General features: G+C 56.2%; 6 protein-coding genes across 6 annotated transcripts; 2 read left to right on the top strand and 4 right to left on the bottom strand.

The window, feature by feature from the left end:
• Positions 1 to 970: 970 nt before the first annotated feature.
• Positions 971 to 1953, bottom strand: GUITHDRAFT_98800 (hypothetical protein). The gene is made up of 3 exons (XM_005818323.1): positions 1925 to 1953; positions 1516 to 1617; positions 971 to 1470 (listed from the first exon to the last, which is right to left on the bottom strand). Exons 1-3 carry the CDS (start codon positions 1934 to 1936, stop codon positions 1147 to 1149), a joined length of 438 nt encoding a protein of 145 aa, XP_005818380.1. The 5' UTR covers positions 1937 to 1953; the 3' UTR covers positions 971 to 1146.
• A 711-nt stretch (positions 1954 to 2664) lies between these two features.
• Positions 2665 to 3577, top strand: GUITHDRAFT_156605 (hypothetical protein). The gene is made up of 7 exons (XM_005818322.1): positions 2665 to 2698; positions 2753 to 2813; positions 2870 to 2982; positions 3040 to 3117; positions 3171 to 3208; positions 3385 to 3438; positions 3485 to 3577. The coding sequence occupies exons 1-7, from the start codon at positions 2696 to 2698 to the stop codon at positions 3516 to 3518; spliced, it is 381 nt and encodes a 126-aa protein (XP_005818379.1). The 5' UTR covers positions 2665 to 2695; the 3' UTR covers positions 3519 to 3577.
• Positions 3578 to 3620: 43 nt separating this feature from the next.
• On the bottom strand, positions 3621 to 6226 carry GUITHDRAFT_149323 (hypothetical protein; the record flags this gene model as incomplete). Its single annotated transcript, XM_005818321.1, has 7 exons — positions 3621 to 4588; positions 4672 to 4738; positions 4866 to 4970; positions 5023 to 5133; positions 5186 to 5314; positions 5365 to 5871; positions 6167 to 6226. The coding sequence occupies 7 exons, from the start codon at positions 6224 to 6226 to the stop codon at positions 3621 to 3623; spliced, it is 1947 nt and encodes a 648-aa protein (XP_005818378.1).
• An 864-nt stretch (positions 6227 to 7090) lies between these two features.
• Positions 7091 to 10563, top strand: GUITHDRAFT_149322 (hypothetical protein; the record flags this gene model as incomplete). The annotated part of the gene is made up of 10 exons (XM_005818320.1): positions 7091 to 7993; positions 8040 to 8187; positions 8236 to 8481; positions 8533 to 8569; positions 9059 to 9260; positions 9285 to 9383; positions 9548 to 9592; positions 9637 to 9823; positions 9988 to 10412; positions 10447 to 10563. The coding sequence occupies 10 exons, from the start codon at positions 7091 to 7093 to the stop codon at positions 10561 to 10563; spliced, it is 2409 nt and encodes an 802-aa protein (XP_005818377.1).
• Positions 10564 to 10616: 53 nt separating this feature from the next.
• GUITHDRAFT_156604 (hypothetical protein) lies at positions 10617 to 11708 on the bottom strand. The gene has a single exon (XM_005818319.1). It carries the CDS (start codon positions 11417 to 11419, stop codon positions 10700 to 10702), a length of 720 nt encoding a protein of 239 aa, XP_005818376.1. The 5' UTR covers positions 11420 to 11708; the 3' UTR covers positions 10617 to 10699.
• A 1350-nt stretch (positions 11709 to 13058) lies between these two features.
• On the bottom strand, positions 13059 to 14964 carry GUITHDRAFT_122402 (hypothetical protein; the record flags this gene model as incomplete). Its single annotated transcript, XM_005818318.1, has 4 exons — positions 13059 to 13205; positions 13258 to 13386; positions 13653 to 14685; positions 14888 to 14964. 4 exons carry the CDS (start codon positions 14962 to 14964, stop codon positions 13059 to 13061), a joined length of 1386 nt encoding a protein of 461 aa, XP_005818375.1.
• Positions 14965 to 15339: the final 375 nt, after the last annotated feature.

Below are 15339 nucleotides of genomic sequence, written 5' to 3'. Positions count from 1 at the left end.
CCTCCCTCCCTCCTCCCCTCCCTCCCTCCCTCCCTCCCTTCCTCCCTCCCTCCCTCCCTTCCCTCCCTCCCTCCCTCCCTCCCTCCCTCCCTCCCTCCCTCCCTCCCTTCCTCTCCACGTCCTCCTTCTCATCTCCCATCCTCTTTCCCGTCCTCTCCTTGGCTGCTCTTACTTGAAGCTTAGCGACGCTGCAAGGAGGTTGTATGCTCTTTCAGAAAAGCTCGTCGCCAAAGAGGTACGCTCCTCAACCAGCTCCTCTTCCTCACTTGCCGCTCCCTTTTATTCGTCTCAGATCACTTCCACCACTACCAACTTAACCTTTCCTCCTCCTGCTCAATCATCATCATCATGTCCACCACCACCACCACCACCACCATCAGCATCAGCATCATCATCATCATCATCATCATCATCATCATCATCATCATCATCATCATCATCATCATCATCATGACCACCATCGTCGTCTTCGTCATCATCATCATCATCATCATCGTCATCATCGTCGTCGTCATCATCATCATCACCGCATCATCATCCTACTGACGAACTCAAGGTCATTCTCCCCCCAAGGGCATCAGCGACAGGATGGCAGCTGGTATTCTCATTTACCTTTCTCCCCTCCTTTGCCTCTCCTCCATACCTCCTTCCTCTTCCCCTCCCTCTCTCTCCCTTATCCCCCGTTCTCTTTCCCTTCCCCTCCTTCACTCTCTCCCTCTCATCCTCCTTCCCCTTTTCCTGACCTCATCGCAGAAGCTTGTCGTCGTTGGAGTTGCCCTAGCAGCCGTCCTTGCCAGCCTCGTTCTGCAGAGGGTGTGACAAGGATGGGTTCAAGACGGGAAGGGACGAGCACGTTCAGTAGATGAAGGGGAGGAAAGCACGACAACGCAGGAAGGTAGAGAGCGACTTGGAGGGGCCAGTGGAGGCTGAGTGAAGGAGGAGAGTAGGAGGCTGAGTGATGGAGGAGAGTAGTAGTGATTCAATTTACTGTAAACTTAGTTCAACACTTAAAGGTTAATCAACGAGCTGTCGCTTGATTTCTAGATTACGAATGCTCCTGCTAGCCCCGCGCAGCATCCTCGATGCCGAGTGCTGGGCGCGAGCAGGGAACGAGCTTGAGGGCACAACAGAGTGAGTGGGGTGAGCTCAGGCACCGGCCTTGGCCTTCTTGCCCTTAGCCTTGGGTCCCTTGTTGATCAGCGACTTGTGGATGTGGGGGATAACTCCTCCTCCTGCGATGGTGGCCTTGATCAATGTGTCCAGCTCCTCGTCTCCGCGGATGGCCAGCTGAAGATGGCGGGGAGTAATCCTCTTCACTCGAAGATCCCTGGACGCGTTTCCAGCAAGCTCCAGCACCTCAGCGCAGAGGTACTCGCAGATCGCAGCCATGTAGACGGCAGAGGTGGCGCCAACACGGCCATGACGAGCCACCCTGGTCTTGAGATGGCGATGGATCCTTCCGACGGGAAACTGCGGCAGGAGTCAGCGAAGACCAAGGGATGCTGCTCAGCTAACCTGCAAGCCAGCACGAGAGGAGCGTGACTGCGGCGCACGCTTCTTCTTGTCGGAAGCTGTTCCTTTTCCTCCTTTTCCTCCCTTTCCTCCCTTACCTCCGTCCTGAAAACAAGGCATGAGTTTGAAACAAGCTGTGAAGTACTGGAATCCCGCTGCACAGAACACATCTATCACAGCACCAAGAGGAATTGGGTTCATATTGAAGCAGGAATAACATGTGTTAGCACAAAAACAAGATGCATGTGTCATTCTACTACTTCGGACAAAATCGACTTTTCTCACTCAGAACACAAGATCAGCACAAGGAGAGCTACAGAAGCACTTCGTAACAACATCACAACATCACAGTCTGGGTGTCTAGCGCATCTGCTGTCGCATCTCTGTGCATTGCACTGTTGTCCTCCCTTACCTCTCCGGCCATTGTCGTGTGGTTTGAGCGGGGAATGGAGAACCCACCCTGTCTATAGTCCCTTACTTGGCCCCCACCCCACTACGTACCAGCTCATGTGAGTACCCGGTCCTACGAGCTGTTTCAAAGGGAATATATATAGGTGGGTACCATAAATCTCGGACACACCTTGAGTCAAGGTAGGGTAGTTCAATCAGGGTGCAATGAAATTATTCAAAATTTCGCATAAACACACTAAATATTTCAAAGAAGTTTGAAAATATAGACTATATTTGAAGATATTTCACCATCACGAAATTTCAAATCGAGTGTCCCCCAGGACCAACCCACTGCACACAAAACCGCCCTCAAATCGAGGGTGGGGTACATGCCCTGTGTTCCAATTTTAAAATGTTTTTGCGGAGTTCAGTGACTCGGGCGGCCCACCGGCCGGGCGACTAGGCCCGGGCCCTGCCGGCCCTGCCGGGGCCTTGCAACCGGTGGAACGAGGGGGATGATTTTCCAGGGCGAAATGGTGCAAGATGGTGGAGGCAGAGGAGGGCCGCGAGGAGGAGGGAGCTGGGAGGAGGGAGAGGACAAGAAGAGGGAAAGGAGAGAGGATAGGAAAGGGATTCGAACCATGTCTTATGGTCCGTTCCTCTTGCTCCTTCTACCGCTCTTCTCAGGTTGGTTGAGAACCGTGTTCCAACCCTCGCCAGATTTTGAAACTTGGCAGGCGTCGAGGCGAGGGGTCAGGGGATGAAGAATGCAGGAGCCGAAGGAATGGAACTAATGGTGAAAGTCGTTGATTATGCGGCACCCGATGATGTGATTTGTGCTTCCCTTCAGTCCGCGCGAGCTTCCTTGCAGGGGAGCACCATCCTCTCGCAAGATGGGAGTGAAGAAACTGGTCTCTGAGCAGGAGAGGAGGAGATGCTGTCCTCCTGACATCCCATTGTCATGCAGATGTTCGTTGTCCCCCGTACCCTGCTCCCTGCCGATCTTCCTACATACACCAGAAGCACAGACAGGACCTTTACCGGCGGGCACACCTCGCCAAAGTTGCCCTGGACAAGAAGGTTTAGCGTGCTGTGCAGGAGCTCCGAGGGATGAGACGTGTGGGTGTGTGCGTGCAGATAGCAGAGGACGAGCGCGCGGACAAGCAGATCAACGTCCCTGCTCACGACCTCGGAGAGAAGAGCCGAGGGTTGGAGGTGAGGGCGATTCAGGGGAACATGGTTGTGTTTTTGCTCAAGAGTTTCGACAGATCTCGGGCAACATGACGATGTCTGCGATCGTGATGATGTGAGGAGATGATGGGATGCCCTGTGACGAGAGGAGGAGGAGGAGAGGGCTGAGAGAGGATGAGAAGGGATGGAGAGGAGGGCTGGGGGGGAGGATTGGGTTGGAAGTGAATGAGGAGGAGAAGGAGCAGCAGCAGCAGCAGCAGAGTGAAGGGTAGAGGGTGAAGCTTGCTGCAGGTGTCTGTTCGTCGGCTGTGTGACAGGCGCTGTTGTACAAGTTCGAGCTGCCAGGTGCCCTTGACCAAGCTGAGAGTGTCGTGGCTGACAGCTGGAGCAGGAGAGAGAGGAGAAGCTTCATTTCCCCAGTTTGACTGTAGATACTCATGGACTATGTCTGTTGAGCGCTTATATGTATTGGTATTGTAAACAATCAAGTTCCCCTACTGCCACAGGAGGTCAGGTGAATGCTCTCGTCATAGGAAGGTGTAACGGCTCCTTGAACGGGCGCTTGCCGGCAAGCTGGTGTCAGAGCCGATGCTGGTGTTGCTGGCCCAAGAGTTTCGCTCGACAGGAGAGAAGTCGAGCATGGGTCGCTTCCTCTCCGACGACTCGGGAGACCCGGAGGCTCCTGCTGCTGACTCCAACCATGCGCTCGACCTATGCGCCGCACTCCTCCTCTTCTGCTCTTCCTTCCTCTCCAGCAACAGACCGGTCACATCCTTTACCAGCCTCTCCATCACTCCCTCCATCGCGTTCACAGCGTCGCTCATTCCCTCCACCTGTGTTCGATGCTCCTCGCCCCCAGCGAGCAGACAACTCGTTTGCTCCTCAAGTGCTCGTAAGGCGCTGACCCTCCTACCCTCCTCCTCCTTGATCCTGCGGATGCCGTCGGTCAACCTGCTAATTGATGACCGTTGCTTGAGGACAACTCGCTGAAAGTCCGCTCCGAGCTCCGATATCTCCTCCCCCAGCCCCTTGACGCTCTTCTGCACTTGCTCCCTCCACCCGCATGCCTCTACCTCGCAGCTCTCTATAGCTCGGAGAGGAGGATCAGGTTCTTCTCCGCCATCCGTCAACTGATCATCGTCATCATGACACATCGCTTCCTTCCTTCTCTCCCCCCAGTCCTCGTGCGCTCTCTGCCTCCTCTCCGCCATCTCTTCGACCTCCTTGAGCAGACCGTCGGTCTGGACGTCTCCCAAAAACTTCTTGCAGTCTTCTGACAGCAGCTCTATACGCTCCACCTCCCACCTCTCTTCAGCCTCCTTCTCCATGACTCGCTCTGACACCACCTGCAGCGTTCGCTCCACCGCTGCCGTGGACTCTTCCGCGGCCCCCATGCTCTGGCTGCAAACAGCAACGAAACTTTCAAGTTGCGAAACGATCTGGAGGAGCTGATCTTCCCGCCTCTGCAGGCATTCGTAGTTGGACTCGATGTCGCCTGCAAGGGCATGCAAGCTTTCAATCCTTCTACGCTCTTCCTCCTCAGCCTCCTGAACCAGCTCAAGTCACTTCCTTCCTGACCTCCTCGGCTCGCCCTTACTCCCCACATGGACGCGACGTTGCTCATTAGCATGTGAACAGCCGTGACCTGAGGAGGCGAAGTGAGGTGAGAGGAGAGAGGAGAGAGGAAAGGACAGCACAGCACAGCACAGCACACGAGAAGGGAGAGGAGAAGAGAGCAGGGGAGAGTTGGGAACGGGTGAGCGCCCCCTCACTCGCTCTTCAGTTGCGTCCAGCAGCAGTCCCAGCTCCTCCTGTCCCTCACGGCACCGCTGAAGCTCGGAGGAGAGCTCTAAAATCTCCTCCTGCTGCTGCCCCACCTGTGAGCTAGGGATCAGAGAGGGGGAGTGGAGGGCAGCGGTCAGGAGGCACCTTACACTGCAACTCACTAACGTCCGACTGCAGGCTCCTCACTCGCGCCTCCATCGCCGATCCTCCGCATCCCTCTCCTTCCTGCAGCTTCACGTCGATGCCGATCCGAACCTGCTGCTCCAGAGCTCTCAACTCAGCAGGTCTGACCCAGCAGCTAGACCACCTGGTCTGTTGGAGGGGTGGCGGAGAAGATCTTCATCCTGTCCAGCGCCGCCATGAGGGCACAACGGAGACTTTCGTTCTCCAGCTCCAGCTCCTCCACCGATTTTCTCCTTGGGGGCGTCGGGTTAACCTGCAGATAGCCTGCTCGTCATGCTCGTACACGAGGAGGAGCGGCGGTACCGGCGGATATCTCATGCCGTTAGTGGGAGGCTCGTCGGAGGAGAGGTCAGAGGAACTCGAGCTCCTGCTGTGGTGCGTCAACCTCCCTATGCTGGTGATCCACTGATCCTGCTCCTCCTCCGTCTCCACCGCAAACCGATGTACAGTGCCGTCATGCTCGACGATGTTGATGCCGGGAACTTCTTGTCTGTGCCCCTGCCCGTAGAAGACCCCCGAGAAGGAGCCATCGAGGCATGCCTTGACCTCCTCAAGTGCTATGTACACACAGGGCTTCATCTTAGCCTCAGGGTTAACGTCCAACTCAAGGGCTTGTTGAACGAACGCAGGAAGGTCATCGTACTCGTCTACACCACGCAGGATCCCCTTTCGTATGATGAAGGCATCGTTGAACCAAACTCCCGAGTGGTCCAGGAACCACAACCTCCCGCTGACCACTTGATCTACCTCCTTCCTCGCTTCGTCGTTGACAGGCTTGTCGAATCCCAGGAAGAGATTATTTGACAGAGCCTGTTGGTCGAAACAACATCACCTCCTCTACCTCCTCTGACATCTTGATTCAACACATCGACTCAAACATACTGATCACCGAATATTGCAATTTGCAATGAAATCTGTATCAAATACATAGAAATGACCAGACCAAAGTCACGCACACAGATGACAATAGAACTGATCATCGTGCTTGAAACAACACAGCTGTTGTACACGCCACCTTCGGGAATGAGAGTTCACCACAACAGCGATCACTGCAGCCATGATGCGGCAGCCAGGATACAGAAGCCGCGGCTGCCATGGCGCTCACCTTGGTCTTCTTAATCTCCTCCCTCCACATCTCCTGCATCCTCTGGAGCATCTCCTGCATCTCGCTCAGGCTTCATCGGAGAACCCCACCCCCACCCCTTCAACTCTACCACCCCACCCACATCTCGACCTCATATCCCTCAATACTCCATACATATCCTCCTTCTCTACCCCCAATCCTTCTACCCCTACCCCCCATCACCCCCCAGTCCATTTATAGTGCGACCTGCCCCCTTCCCCTACCCCCTCTTGTTAGTACTATTTCCGGACATGCGGCCCAAGGGTTGGGTAGACCACCCCTGGATTTTACCGCTCCCGGTCACTACCGGTACAATACCGCAACTGGGCCTTTTTAGTACCCGGGCCCCGGGGCCCGGTTACTCCGATGGAGTGGCATCACTGAAACTTGAAGATCTTCACTTCCGACTCAACTGACCCCCCGGCGATTTGACCGTCTGGTTTTAACCCGGACCTACCCGTAGCTCTCTACCACCCCTCCGATCACCTCCATATCTATAGGTCAGGACCCCACCCCTGAAAACCCCGGACGGTACGTACTCAGCCTCCGGTCGTAGCCTTGTTCTGACCGTCTACCCTACCCTGCGGGATGGATAAACTTAATAAAAAGTACCCGGTCATATGAGTCCAGTTTCCCTTTAAGACCATGGGTGGACAAGACAACCCCACCCCTCCAGAAGTACTCGTTGCCGGCTTCCCCGACGGCGAGACTCGATGATGAGAGATAAGTAGGAGGGTAGGAGAAGGGCGGCATGCGGAGCGAGCGGGAGAGAGGAAGCGAGAGCGAACAGCCTGCGAGGCATGTAAACATGATGAGATGATTCATGGCGAGAGGTAGAGCGACGATACCAGAGGGAGACTGAAAGTCTTCTTGCCCTCCTTGTGGTGTGCTGGAAGATCGTAAGGGATGATGCAGCCAACAATCGACGGGATCAGAAGTCAGAAGAACGAGTCGCTCGAGCGAGTTCAGGAGTCGCTGCAGCAGTACCAAGAGCTCATAGTCACCGACGACAGAGCCAAGGTGGACGACCTACGTTACCGCATCGACTCTCTCATCTCCAGGCACGAGGAGTCGCAGACGGCAGCTGACATGCAGCTGCTGCAAGTGGACTCGGTTGCGGACCGAAGATTGCGGCGGGTTGAGGACCTGTCCTCCTCCGACGAGAACCTCAACATCGTGCAGTTCGAGCAGATGGTGATGGCGGGGGCAGCCAGCCATGTAGAGAGGCTGAGGATGGAGATGAAGACGTTCTACAGCAAGATGATGGAGTCTGTGATGAAGATGCGGGCAGAAAGAACCGATGCGAGCTCGGTACATGAGGCCATGGCGGAGAGCCCCGGAGTGAGGTCGGTGGAGCGCCAGAGATCTGTGGGGCAGATAGAGAGGCATGCGGAGTTTGTCACAGGGAAGGAGGAGAAGCTGGAGGAGAGGATCAAGGTGATGGAGCAGGAGAACAGGGAAGCGAGGAGGAGGTGCCTTGTGCTGGAGGCCGTCAGGGACTCTGCGATAGGACAGCTGGAAGAGGCCTGGCAGAGGCACATTATACTGGTGAAGCAGCTCTTGTCGGCTCAGCAGGGGGGTCTGGATCCAGCGACCGAGAAGCTACTTGACTTGCAGCACGAGCTGCAGAAGGAGTCGGCGGCAAAGGACGCGCTCATCGCACAGCTGGACGCGGACATGAAGCAGCTGACGCTGGAGAAGGAGGAAGCGGAGGAGAGTAACGCGCAGCTCAAGAAGCGCGTCAAAAGCCTTCGAGCAGCATCGAGTTTGACCGCGAGGCTGGCGCAGCAGCTGCAGCAGCGAAAGCAGGTGAAGGCCAGGAGACCGGAAGAGCAGGGAATGACCAGAGGAGCAGGAGAGTGAAGGGCAGGGAGAGGGAACGGGGCTGGAGCCCTCGCAGTCATGGAGGAGCTTCGAGGCGCTGGAGAGGAACAGAAACCTGTCGCAATCGAGCACCACGACTAGGGACCTCAACGTCCTCAGCGCTCTCGACATGGGTGAAGGTCCTCACGCTCCTCCTCCTCCTCCCTCCTGTGACCCACTAAGAGCAGATGAAGTTCACGACGACAAGCTCTCCTCCATCGCGAGCTTCTCCCGCTCCCACCGACCTAATGCGCCTCCCCAGACCCTCTCGGGACACGGGAGCATGCACAGCCAGCAACCCACTGCTTCCCAGGTACCGCAGTCGCCTCCGAGTCGATCCCCTCCCTCCATCTCGAGCATCGAGTTCTGGCGGGATCAGGTAGCGGAAGGCGACCAGGAGCGAGCTCAGAGGTATCTGGACTACATCACAGACGGTACGCGCAGCTTCCTCGCTTTCTCTTTCCTTCTATGACCCTCCCGACCAGCCATCGTTGGAAACCAAGAAGAACAAGCGGCTGACATGTACCCTCTACCTCCTCTACCTCCTCTGCCTCCTGCTTCTCAACCTCCTGCGCTCCTCTACCTCCTGCTTCTCAACCTCCTGCGCTCCTCTGCCTCCTGCTTCTCAACCTCCTGCGCTCCTCTACCTCCTGCTTCTCAACCTCCCGCGCTCCTCTGCCTCCTGCTTCTCAACCTCCTGCGCTCCTCTGCCTCCTGCTTCTCAACCTCCCGCGCTCCTCTGCCTCCTGCTCCTCAACCTCCTGCGCTCCTCTACCTCCTGCTCCTCAACCTCCCGCGCTCCTCTACCTCCTGCTCCTCAACCTCCCGCGCTCCTCTACCTCCTGCTTCTCAACCTCCCGCGCTCCTCTACCTCCTGCTTTTCAACCTCCTGCGCTCCTCTACCTCCTGCTTCTCAACCTCCTGCGCTCCTCTACCTCCTGCTCCTCTCTCCTCCTCTACCTGCTCCTCTACCTACTCCCCCGCCCTCTTTCTCTCACAACTCTCTCGCAGACCCAAGTTGATCACAAAGATTCTTTCTCCTGCCATGGCAGCGCCCGACCACCAGCACAGTCCCGAGGAGAGAGTTGAAGCTGCGCGGGACGAGAAGGTGGAAGCGACTCTCGCTCTGTTCCAGAGCGATCGAGACGTACATGTGTACGGCTCGGAGTACTACAAGAGCATCTGCACCAAGATGTTTGAGATATACAGGCAGGTGGTGACTTGAACCCGCTGCTAGACCGACAAGCACACAATGACGACACGACAGGCCATAGCGCTCAACTCAAGGCAGGGGCAGCAGCAGCAGAGGAGAGACACGATTGTTGAGATCTTCGAGGTGAGAGGGAAGGGAGGGAGGCAAGGAGGCAGGGAGGGAGAGGGAGGGAGAGGGAGGGAGAGGGAGGGAGAGGGAGGGAGGGAGGGAGAGGGAGGGAGGGAGGGAGGGAGGGAGGGAGAGAAAGGGAGGGAGGGAGGGGAGGAGCTGAGACGACTCTTGAGCAGAAGATGAAGTTCAACCGACAAACGACTTTGAGCTTCCTTGACCTGGTGGGAAAGTCGCTCGTTTGCCTCGCACTGACAGCACCTGCCAGCTCCTCGATGCCGTGAGACGGAGCAAGGAACAACCAGCGGAGGAGGAGAAGGAGGAAGGGACAGGCTCTGCCTTGAGCCCCATCTTAGGGACCTCGAGCTCGGGGACAGCCAGCAGCGAAGAGACGAAGGGAGAGGAGAGGAAGAAGCAGATCTCCAGGCGCACAACATGGGGTGGAATCCGTGCAGGTGAAGCCTGCTGCACTCAGCCCCATCCCCTCCTGCTCCTTCCTGCTTGTCTCTGTCAACCTCCTCCCTCTTCTCCTCTTCTCCTCCTCTCCTCCTCTCCTCCTCTTCTCCTCTCCTCCTCGTCTCCTCCTGTCTGTTGCAGCAGCGCCTCAAACTTCCAGCAGGGAGAAACGGAAAGCTGATGACCCCGAGGACGAGGAGTCATAACTCGCTTTCAAGCCAACCAGCTACCCCGAAGCTCTCGCCCAGTCGCAGCTCGCAGTTGCCGGTGGCGCTGGTTCCAGACGAAGGGGTGCAGAGGACGGAGAGCGGCAGGATGGAGGGGCAGCAGAGGCAGGAGGAGCAAGAGGAGCAGAAGGAGCTAGCTGCCAGAGGGTCTCGCTGCTCCGCATGCTTCCGCTGCCAGCTGAGCTTGACGCAGTTCCTCCTTCAAGAGACGAACCATCTCCATGATGCCCGGAGCTGCTCGGAAGACCAACGAGCAAGGTCGAACCCTCTTACCACCTTGCTCGTCCTTAGCTCCCTTGACCTGATCCTCTCCAGACGGGAAGATGCGGAGATCGACTCAATCGTTCCCTGCCTCCCCCAGGTTCCTCCCCTCCTCTCCCTCCTTCAGCCCCCAGGCCCTCAAGATCGCAGGAGAGTCTCCAAGAGCCAGAAGAATCGTCTCTTCCCGAGGACAGAAGCTTTCAGTTCCCGACCCTCATCCTCCTGTCATCATGGAAGAGCCCTCGACTTGACGCATCCTCTTCCTTCTCCTCTCCTCCTCTCTTCCCAAGAACACGCATTAAATGCGGTTTCTGAATGTTTATGTTAACTCCTACACAGGAAAAGAGGGGAAGGCAAAAGAAAAAAGATTCTTGAAAACATCAGGCACTAGAAGAGCCTGTCATTGTGAACGAACACATACTTCTTGCTCAGCTTCTTGATGTCGTTCTCTATCTGCTCCAGCTGCGCCTCATACTCCTCCTTCCTCTTCTTTTTAGCTGGCGTGTCAAGCGTGAAGGACAGGGTCTGATACTCCTTGTTGATGGTTGCCCAGTTTGCCTTCAGCCCGTCGAGCAGGCGCGCCCTCTCATCCTCCGTCAGCACATCGATCTGCTCCTCGTTCTGCGGCTGGTTGCTCTGCTGCATGTCCTCGATCATCCGATACTCCTCCTGCACCTGCGCCTTCACCCGCGACAGGTACGCGGGCACCTGGCCGTAGTCCTGCTTCTGCAAGTAGTTCACCTCCTTCGACACGGGCTTCTTGGGCACAGCGAGGATGTTGTCGACAGCGTTTGCGGTGATGTAGTTCTTCTGCGAGACCAGACCCATCACAGGCTTCTCGTCCTTCTTCGGCACTGGCGGTTTCACTTTGGCCATTTCCCTTTTCTGAACTCCCAGGGCTGCTGGGTTGCGAACGGTCGGGACTGTCGCCTCCCCTCTCTTCAGGAAGTGTCGGGTGTCTACCACAGTGTGAGGCTGACCCATGCTAGCTGATGGCTGCTTGTTCACTGGAACAGCTCCCGGAAACTTGCTCCTGTATAGAGGCTGCTTGGGAGGGATGTAGACTGCAGGAGGGATGAGATTGTAGATGCTCTCTTCGCTGTTCATGGTTAGTATTTGGTTTCAATAGAGAAAGTGACGAAAAGCCGCAAGTATGATCTGAGAGAAGAAGAGCCGCCCAGTTCGGTCCGAGCCTCCAAAAATTCTGGGAGGTTTTCAAGGTAACGAAGACAGGGGAACGACGCTGAGGACGAAGAGGATGGTGGAGAAGAAGAAAAGATGAGAGGAATCGGAGAGAGGGAAGGGGAAGGGCGAGGTAGAGAAAGGAAACAACTCTAAAGCAGCTGCGATAGGATAGGATGCAGCGATCAGCTTTCGATCATTGCCTGCTGGCGTTGGCGGCGGAGTGGAGGTTGGGAATTACATGAGGTGGGTGGGTTGATTTAAGTTGGGGGTGGGGGTAGTGACAATTTAAACTATGCATGAATTTGAAGGGGTAATATGACTAAAAAGAACCGGTGGTGTCAGACTGATTTATTTCGGTGAGGGGTGACAGGGTACTTGCGCATTGTTTGAATGAAGGTGGGTAGTTCCTTTCGAGAACAGACGACTGGTAGGGGTCATACGCCAACGGGTGGGTCATAGGGTTGCTTGGGGTGAGGGTAAAATATCGATTGAAATAGGGGGTACTTGAGCATGAAATTCCACCTTTCTTTCGGGGTAGGGTACGATAAGAAATGCCTGAGGGACATGGGGTTGTTTTTGATGAGGGTGGGGGTACTTTCTGAAGGGGTATGGCAAAGGGTCTAGAGCGTTGGAGTAACGGCAGTTGAACCGCAAAAGGGTGGGGTGGGGGGTGGGACTTGCAAGGGTGGGGGGACTGAGGGAGGGAGTATGTAAAACTAAGGTTGAAACATTTGTTAACACACCAAATATCTTTGGTTATATTCAAATTAAATACAATAATTCGAGAATATTTTCCAAGATTGCTTCAACTGGTGAACGGGGGTGGTCAGTAGATAGGGGGTACCTGAAATGAAGTAGCGAAGGGGGGTGGGGAAGAATTAGTCAAATTGAACAGGGGTCGTACTTTACCCTATAAGGGGTAGGGGTGGTCTGACGGTTGGTTTTTTTTCTAAATCTTTTTTTCTTTTACACAGTCACGCACGCCTGAGTCCGGGAGTCGGGGGCCAACAGTCCAGCCCGGCCGACCCGGTACCACGGGCCGGCCCCGGCCCGCCGAACTTCAAGTTAACCCGGACTCGGGAGGCCGGGGGCCCTGCCACTAGCTTCACTGCGTTTACTTGGCAAGTTCTCCATCCGGTAAAAGTGACTACCGTATCATTCATCATGAAGCCTACCGGCATGCCACGCCGGGCCGTATCATGGAGTCCGATCACCCGGCCGCGTGCCGCGCCACGGCCCTGCCAGGGCAGCCTGTGACGGTGACTCCACATAAACCTTCTTACTGAAAGTTAAGTTTCCAGTCAGTAGCCGCCCACTGACCGTACAGCAGTGACAGTGACTCTGACTCGCCGGGTATGGCCCTCCGTCACGGTCCGATTGTCCTCCGAGGGCCTCATCGCCCTCCTCCTCCTCCGAGGGCCTCCTCCTCCTCTGAGGCAAGGCTCCAGCCTCCTTCTCCTCCGTCATCTCAGTCCCTGCGACACAGTCCTCCCATCCGCTGCTCCCTGTCCCGCCCGGCCCCGTGTCGAAACAGCTGAGAGCAGGTCAGGTCCATCGACCTTCAGCCCGCCGGGCCGGGCATCTTCTCCTTCAGGATCCTGTCTGCATGCTCCACGAACGGCTGGTACATCCGCACCAGCTCCCTCTCAAGCGCCTCCAGCCGCTCCATCCCCTGCTTCGACTTCTGCATCCCCAAGATCGTCTCCCCCTGCCCCCTTGTAGCGTCAGCCTATAGCAGGCCGCCAGCTCGGCATGCTCACCGCGGACATGTCGGACTCGAAGTCATTGATCCACGTGTCGAAGTCTCTTCCACCGCTGATCAGATGGTTGAACGTCGACAACGGATCGTGGTGGTTCTCCACCAGCGACTCGTTACTTTCCTTGTCCAGCTGTAGTATCGCGGTCAACTCCTCAATGCTCCATCTCCATCCTCCTCCTCCTCCTCCTCCTCCTCCCACCACCACCTCCTTCTCTTGCTCTTTCTCCTCCCTTCTTTAATCTGCTGCTGCTGCTGCTGCTGTATCCCTGGATCTATGTAGCATTTCAATCAAGTTGGCTGAGCTTCTGTTATGTTCTACTCACATTCCATTTCGCTCCTCCTCCCCCCCTCCTCCTCCTCTCTTTGTTCTCGATCTCTCTCTCCTCCCTTCCCTACCGGAAACATCATAGTCTTCATCGACCGCATCCGCCCGTAACAGTCGAACTCCGGCTGCTGTACAAGTCTTGTTATCACGCCGCCCTTCTCTCTCTTGCTCCCAATATCTCGGATGCAGACAACCAGACTCAGCGGGCGTCCTGGGTATGTCGCAAAGAACCAGGTCGAGAAGACGATGTAGCAGAAGAAGTTGAACTCCGTCATCACCAGCGGCAGTTCCCTGCTCGCTAACCTCGCCAGAGCCTCCTCGGCATGTAGCCCCAGTATCCTGCATGTCGCGTCCGAAACGTACAGATACATACGCTGCCCAGTGGAAGGCAGCATGTAGTGATTTACCATCCCGAAGTTCTCATTCCCGTACAAGACCCTCTCAAGCTCCAGGTCTTCCTCTGATATCTTCTCGCTCCCCATCAGCAGCTGCGCTGGGAGAGCCCCAGCTTGCTTCATCATTTTGTCTGCCATGATGATTTCCATCGCATCCAGAGCTCGACGCGTCACCTCCTGTAGGCGAGGAGGAAGCGAGACGAAGATGTTCATCACATCCTTTGAGCAGTAGCCAATCTCCAAGTGTCGGGCCAGCACTCGGTCCGGCCAGCCCATGGAGTTCATATGCTCGCGCAGCAGAGACGGCTGGTCAAAGGAGAGGCTGCGGGCCCAGAAGTCCAGCGGCCTCTCGACCTGCAGCTCCTGCATGCAAGCAAGTTGATCGGAGTCGGTTGGGGAGGCCTGGACAAGGTCTGTCCCACTCCCACTGTCTCTTCCTTGCTCTTGCTCTAGCACTAGCGCTTGCTCTTTCGCAAGCGTATGATCGTGGTCTTGGTCTTTGGATCCTGCTATATGTCTTGAGATGACCACAACTTGGTATACGCAGCCATCCTCCTTCCTTTTCTGCTTACAACGCGAGCATGGGCGACCTTCGTCGCATTTGACCTTCGATTGCTTGCAAGGGACGCACGAGTCTGATCCTCTCTTCCTACGCCCCTTCTCAACTCTGACTCTGATGCAGCTGCCTTGCATGTTCAGCCGCGTGCATCTGGATGAAACTCTCATCAGATCCCGCCCGTCCTAAGGCACAGAGGCGACAGACACAAGCAGACAAGCAGACATCGACCCCCCAGCACAGCAAGATATCTCAACGACTTCACTCGCACAGGTCACGTCGGTAATACACCGACGTTGCCCGTGTTGCGCGCCACGCTCCTCCTCTCCATCCCCCTCCCTCCCTCCGGCCTGACCGCGTGCATGGCGCGAAGTTGTCGCACTTGAGCTTCACGTTCTTGCAAGCCTGGCAGGCCAACCGGATTCTCTTCATCGCCCTGGCAGTCACGCAGGCGTCACTCGCTGCAGAAGCCCATGGAGGGCGGATGTGTAGGTATGTGGGTTGCTCCCTAGCCATCTACTGACTCCGAGGAACGTCTCTACCGCTGCCGACAAGAGGATCTCTTGACGTTCTTGGGAAGTAAGGAAGGAGGAGGGTACAGAAACAGAGGATAGAGCTGACCTACTATCAGTGCTGCTACTCATGTTCCGGCTTCTGCCCTCAAAACCTGCCACTGCTTCTGTTTGCAGCAGAGCTGCCCCTGCCCCTGCCCCTGCTGCTGCCAATGCCCCTGCTGCTGCTGCTGCTCCTCCTCCTCTTCCTCGTCCTCCTCCTCGTCTTCCTCGTGCTGCTCGCTCGCTGCTCGCT

The sequence above is a fragment of the Guillardia theta genome, assembly GCF_000315625.1.
Source record: "Guillardia theta CCMP2712 unplaced genomic scaffold GUITHscaffold_327, whole genome shotgun sequence".
NCBI lineage: Eukaryota > Cryptophyceae > Pyrenomonadales > Geminigeraceae > Guillardia > Guillardia theta.
This window is presented reverse-complemented; position numbering and strand designations above follow the sequence as displayed.

What these genes read in the sequence shown, in the direction of transcription:
- GUITHDRAFT_156605 (XM_005818322.1), top strand. An exon ending in AGAAGAGCCGAGGGTTGGAG is followed by an intron (nt 3,118 to 3,170) that starts GTGAGGGCGATT and finishes GAGTTTCGACAG; the next exon opens with ATCTCGGGCAACATGACGAT. An exon ending in GTACAAGTTCGAGCTGCCAG is followed by an intron (nt 3,439 to 3,484) that starts GTGCCCTTGACC and finishes CAGCTGGAGCAG; the next exon opens with GAGAGAGAGGAGAAGCTTCA.
- GUITHDRAFT_98800 (XM_005818323.1), bottom strand. An exon ending in CCTCTCGTGCTGGCTTGCAG is followed by an intron (nt 1,471 to 1,515) that starts GTTAGCTGAGCA and finishes CTCCTGCCGCAG; the next exon opens with TTTCCCGTCGGAAGGATCCA.
- GUITHDRAFT_156604 (XM_005818319.1), bottom strand. Translation starts at nt 11,419, where the DNA reads ATGAACAGCGAAGAGAGCATCTACAATCTCATCCCTCCTGCAGTCTAC.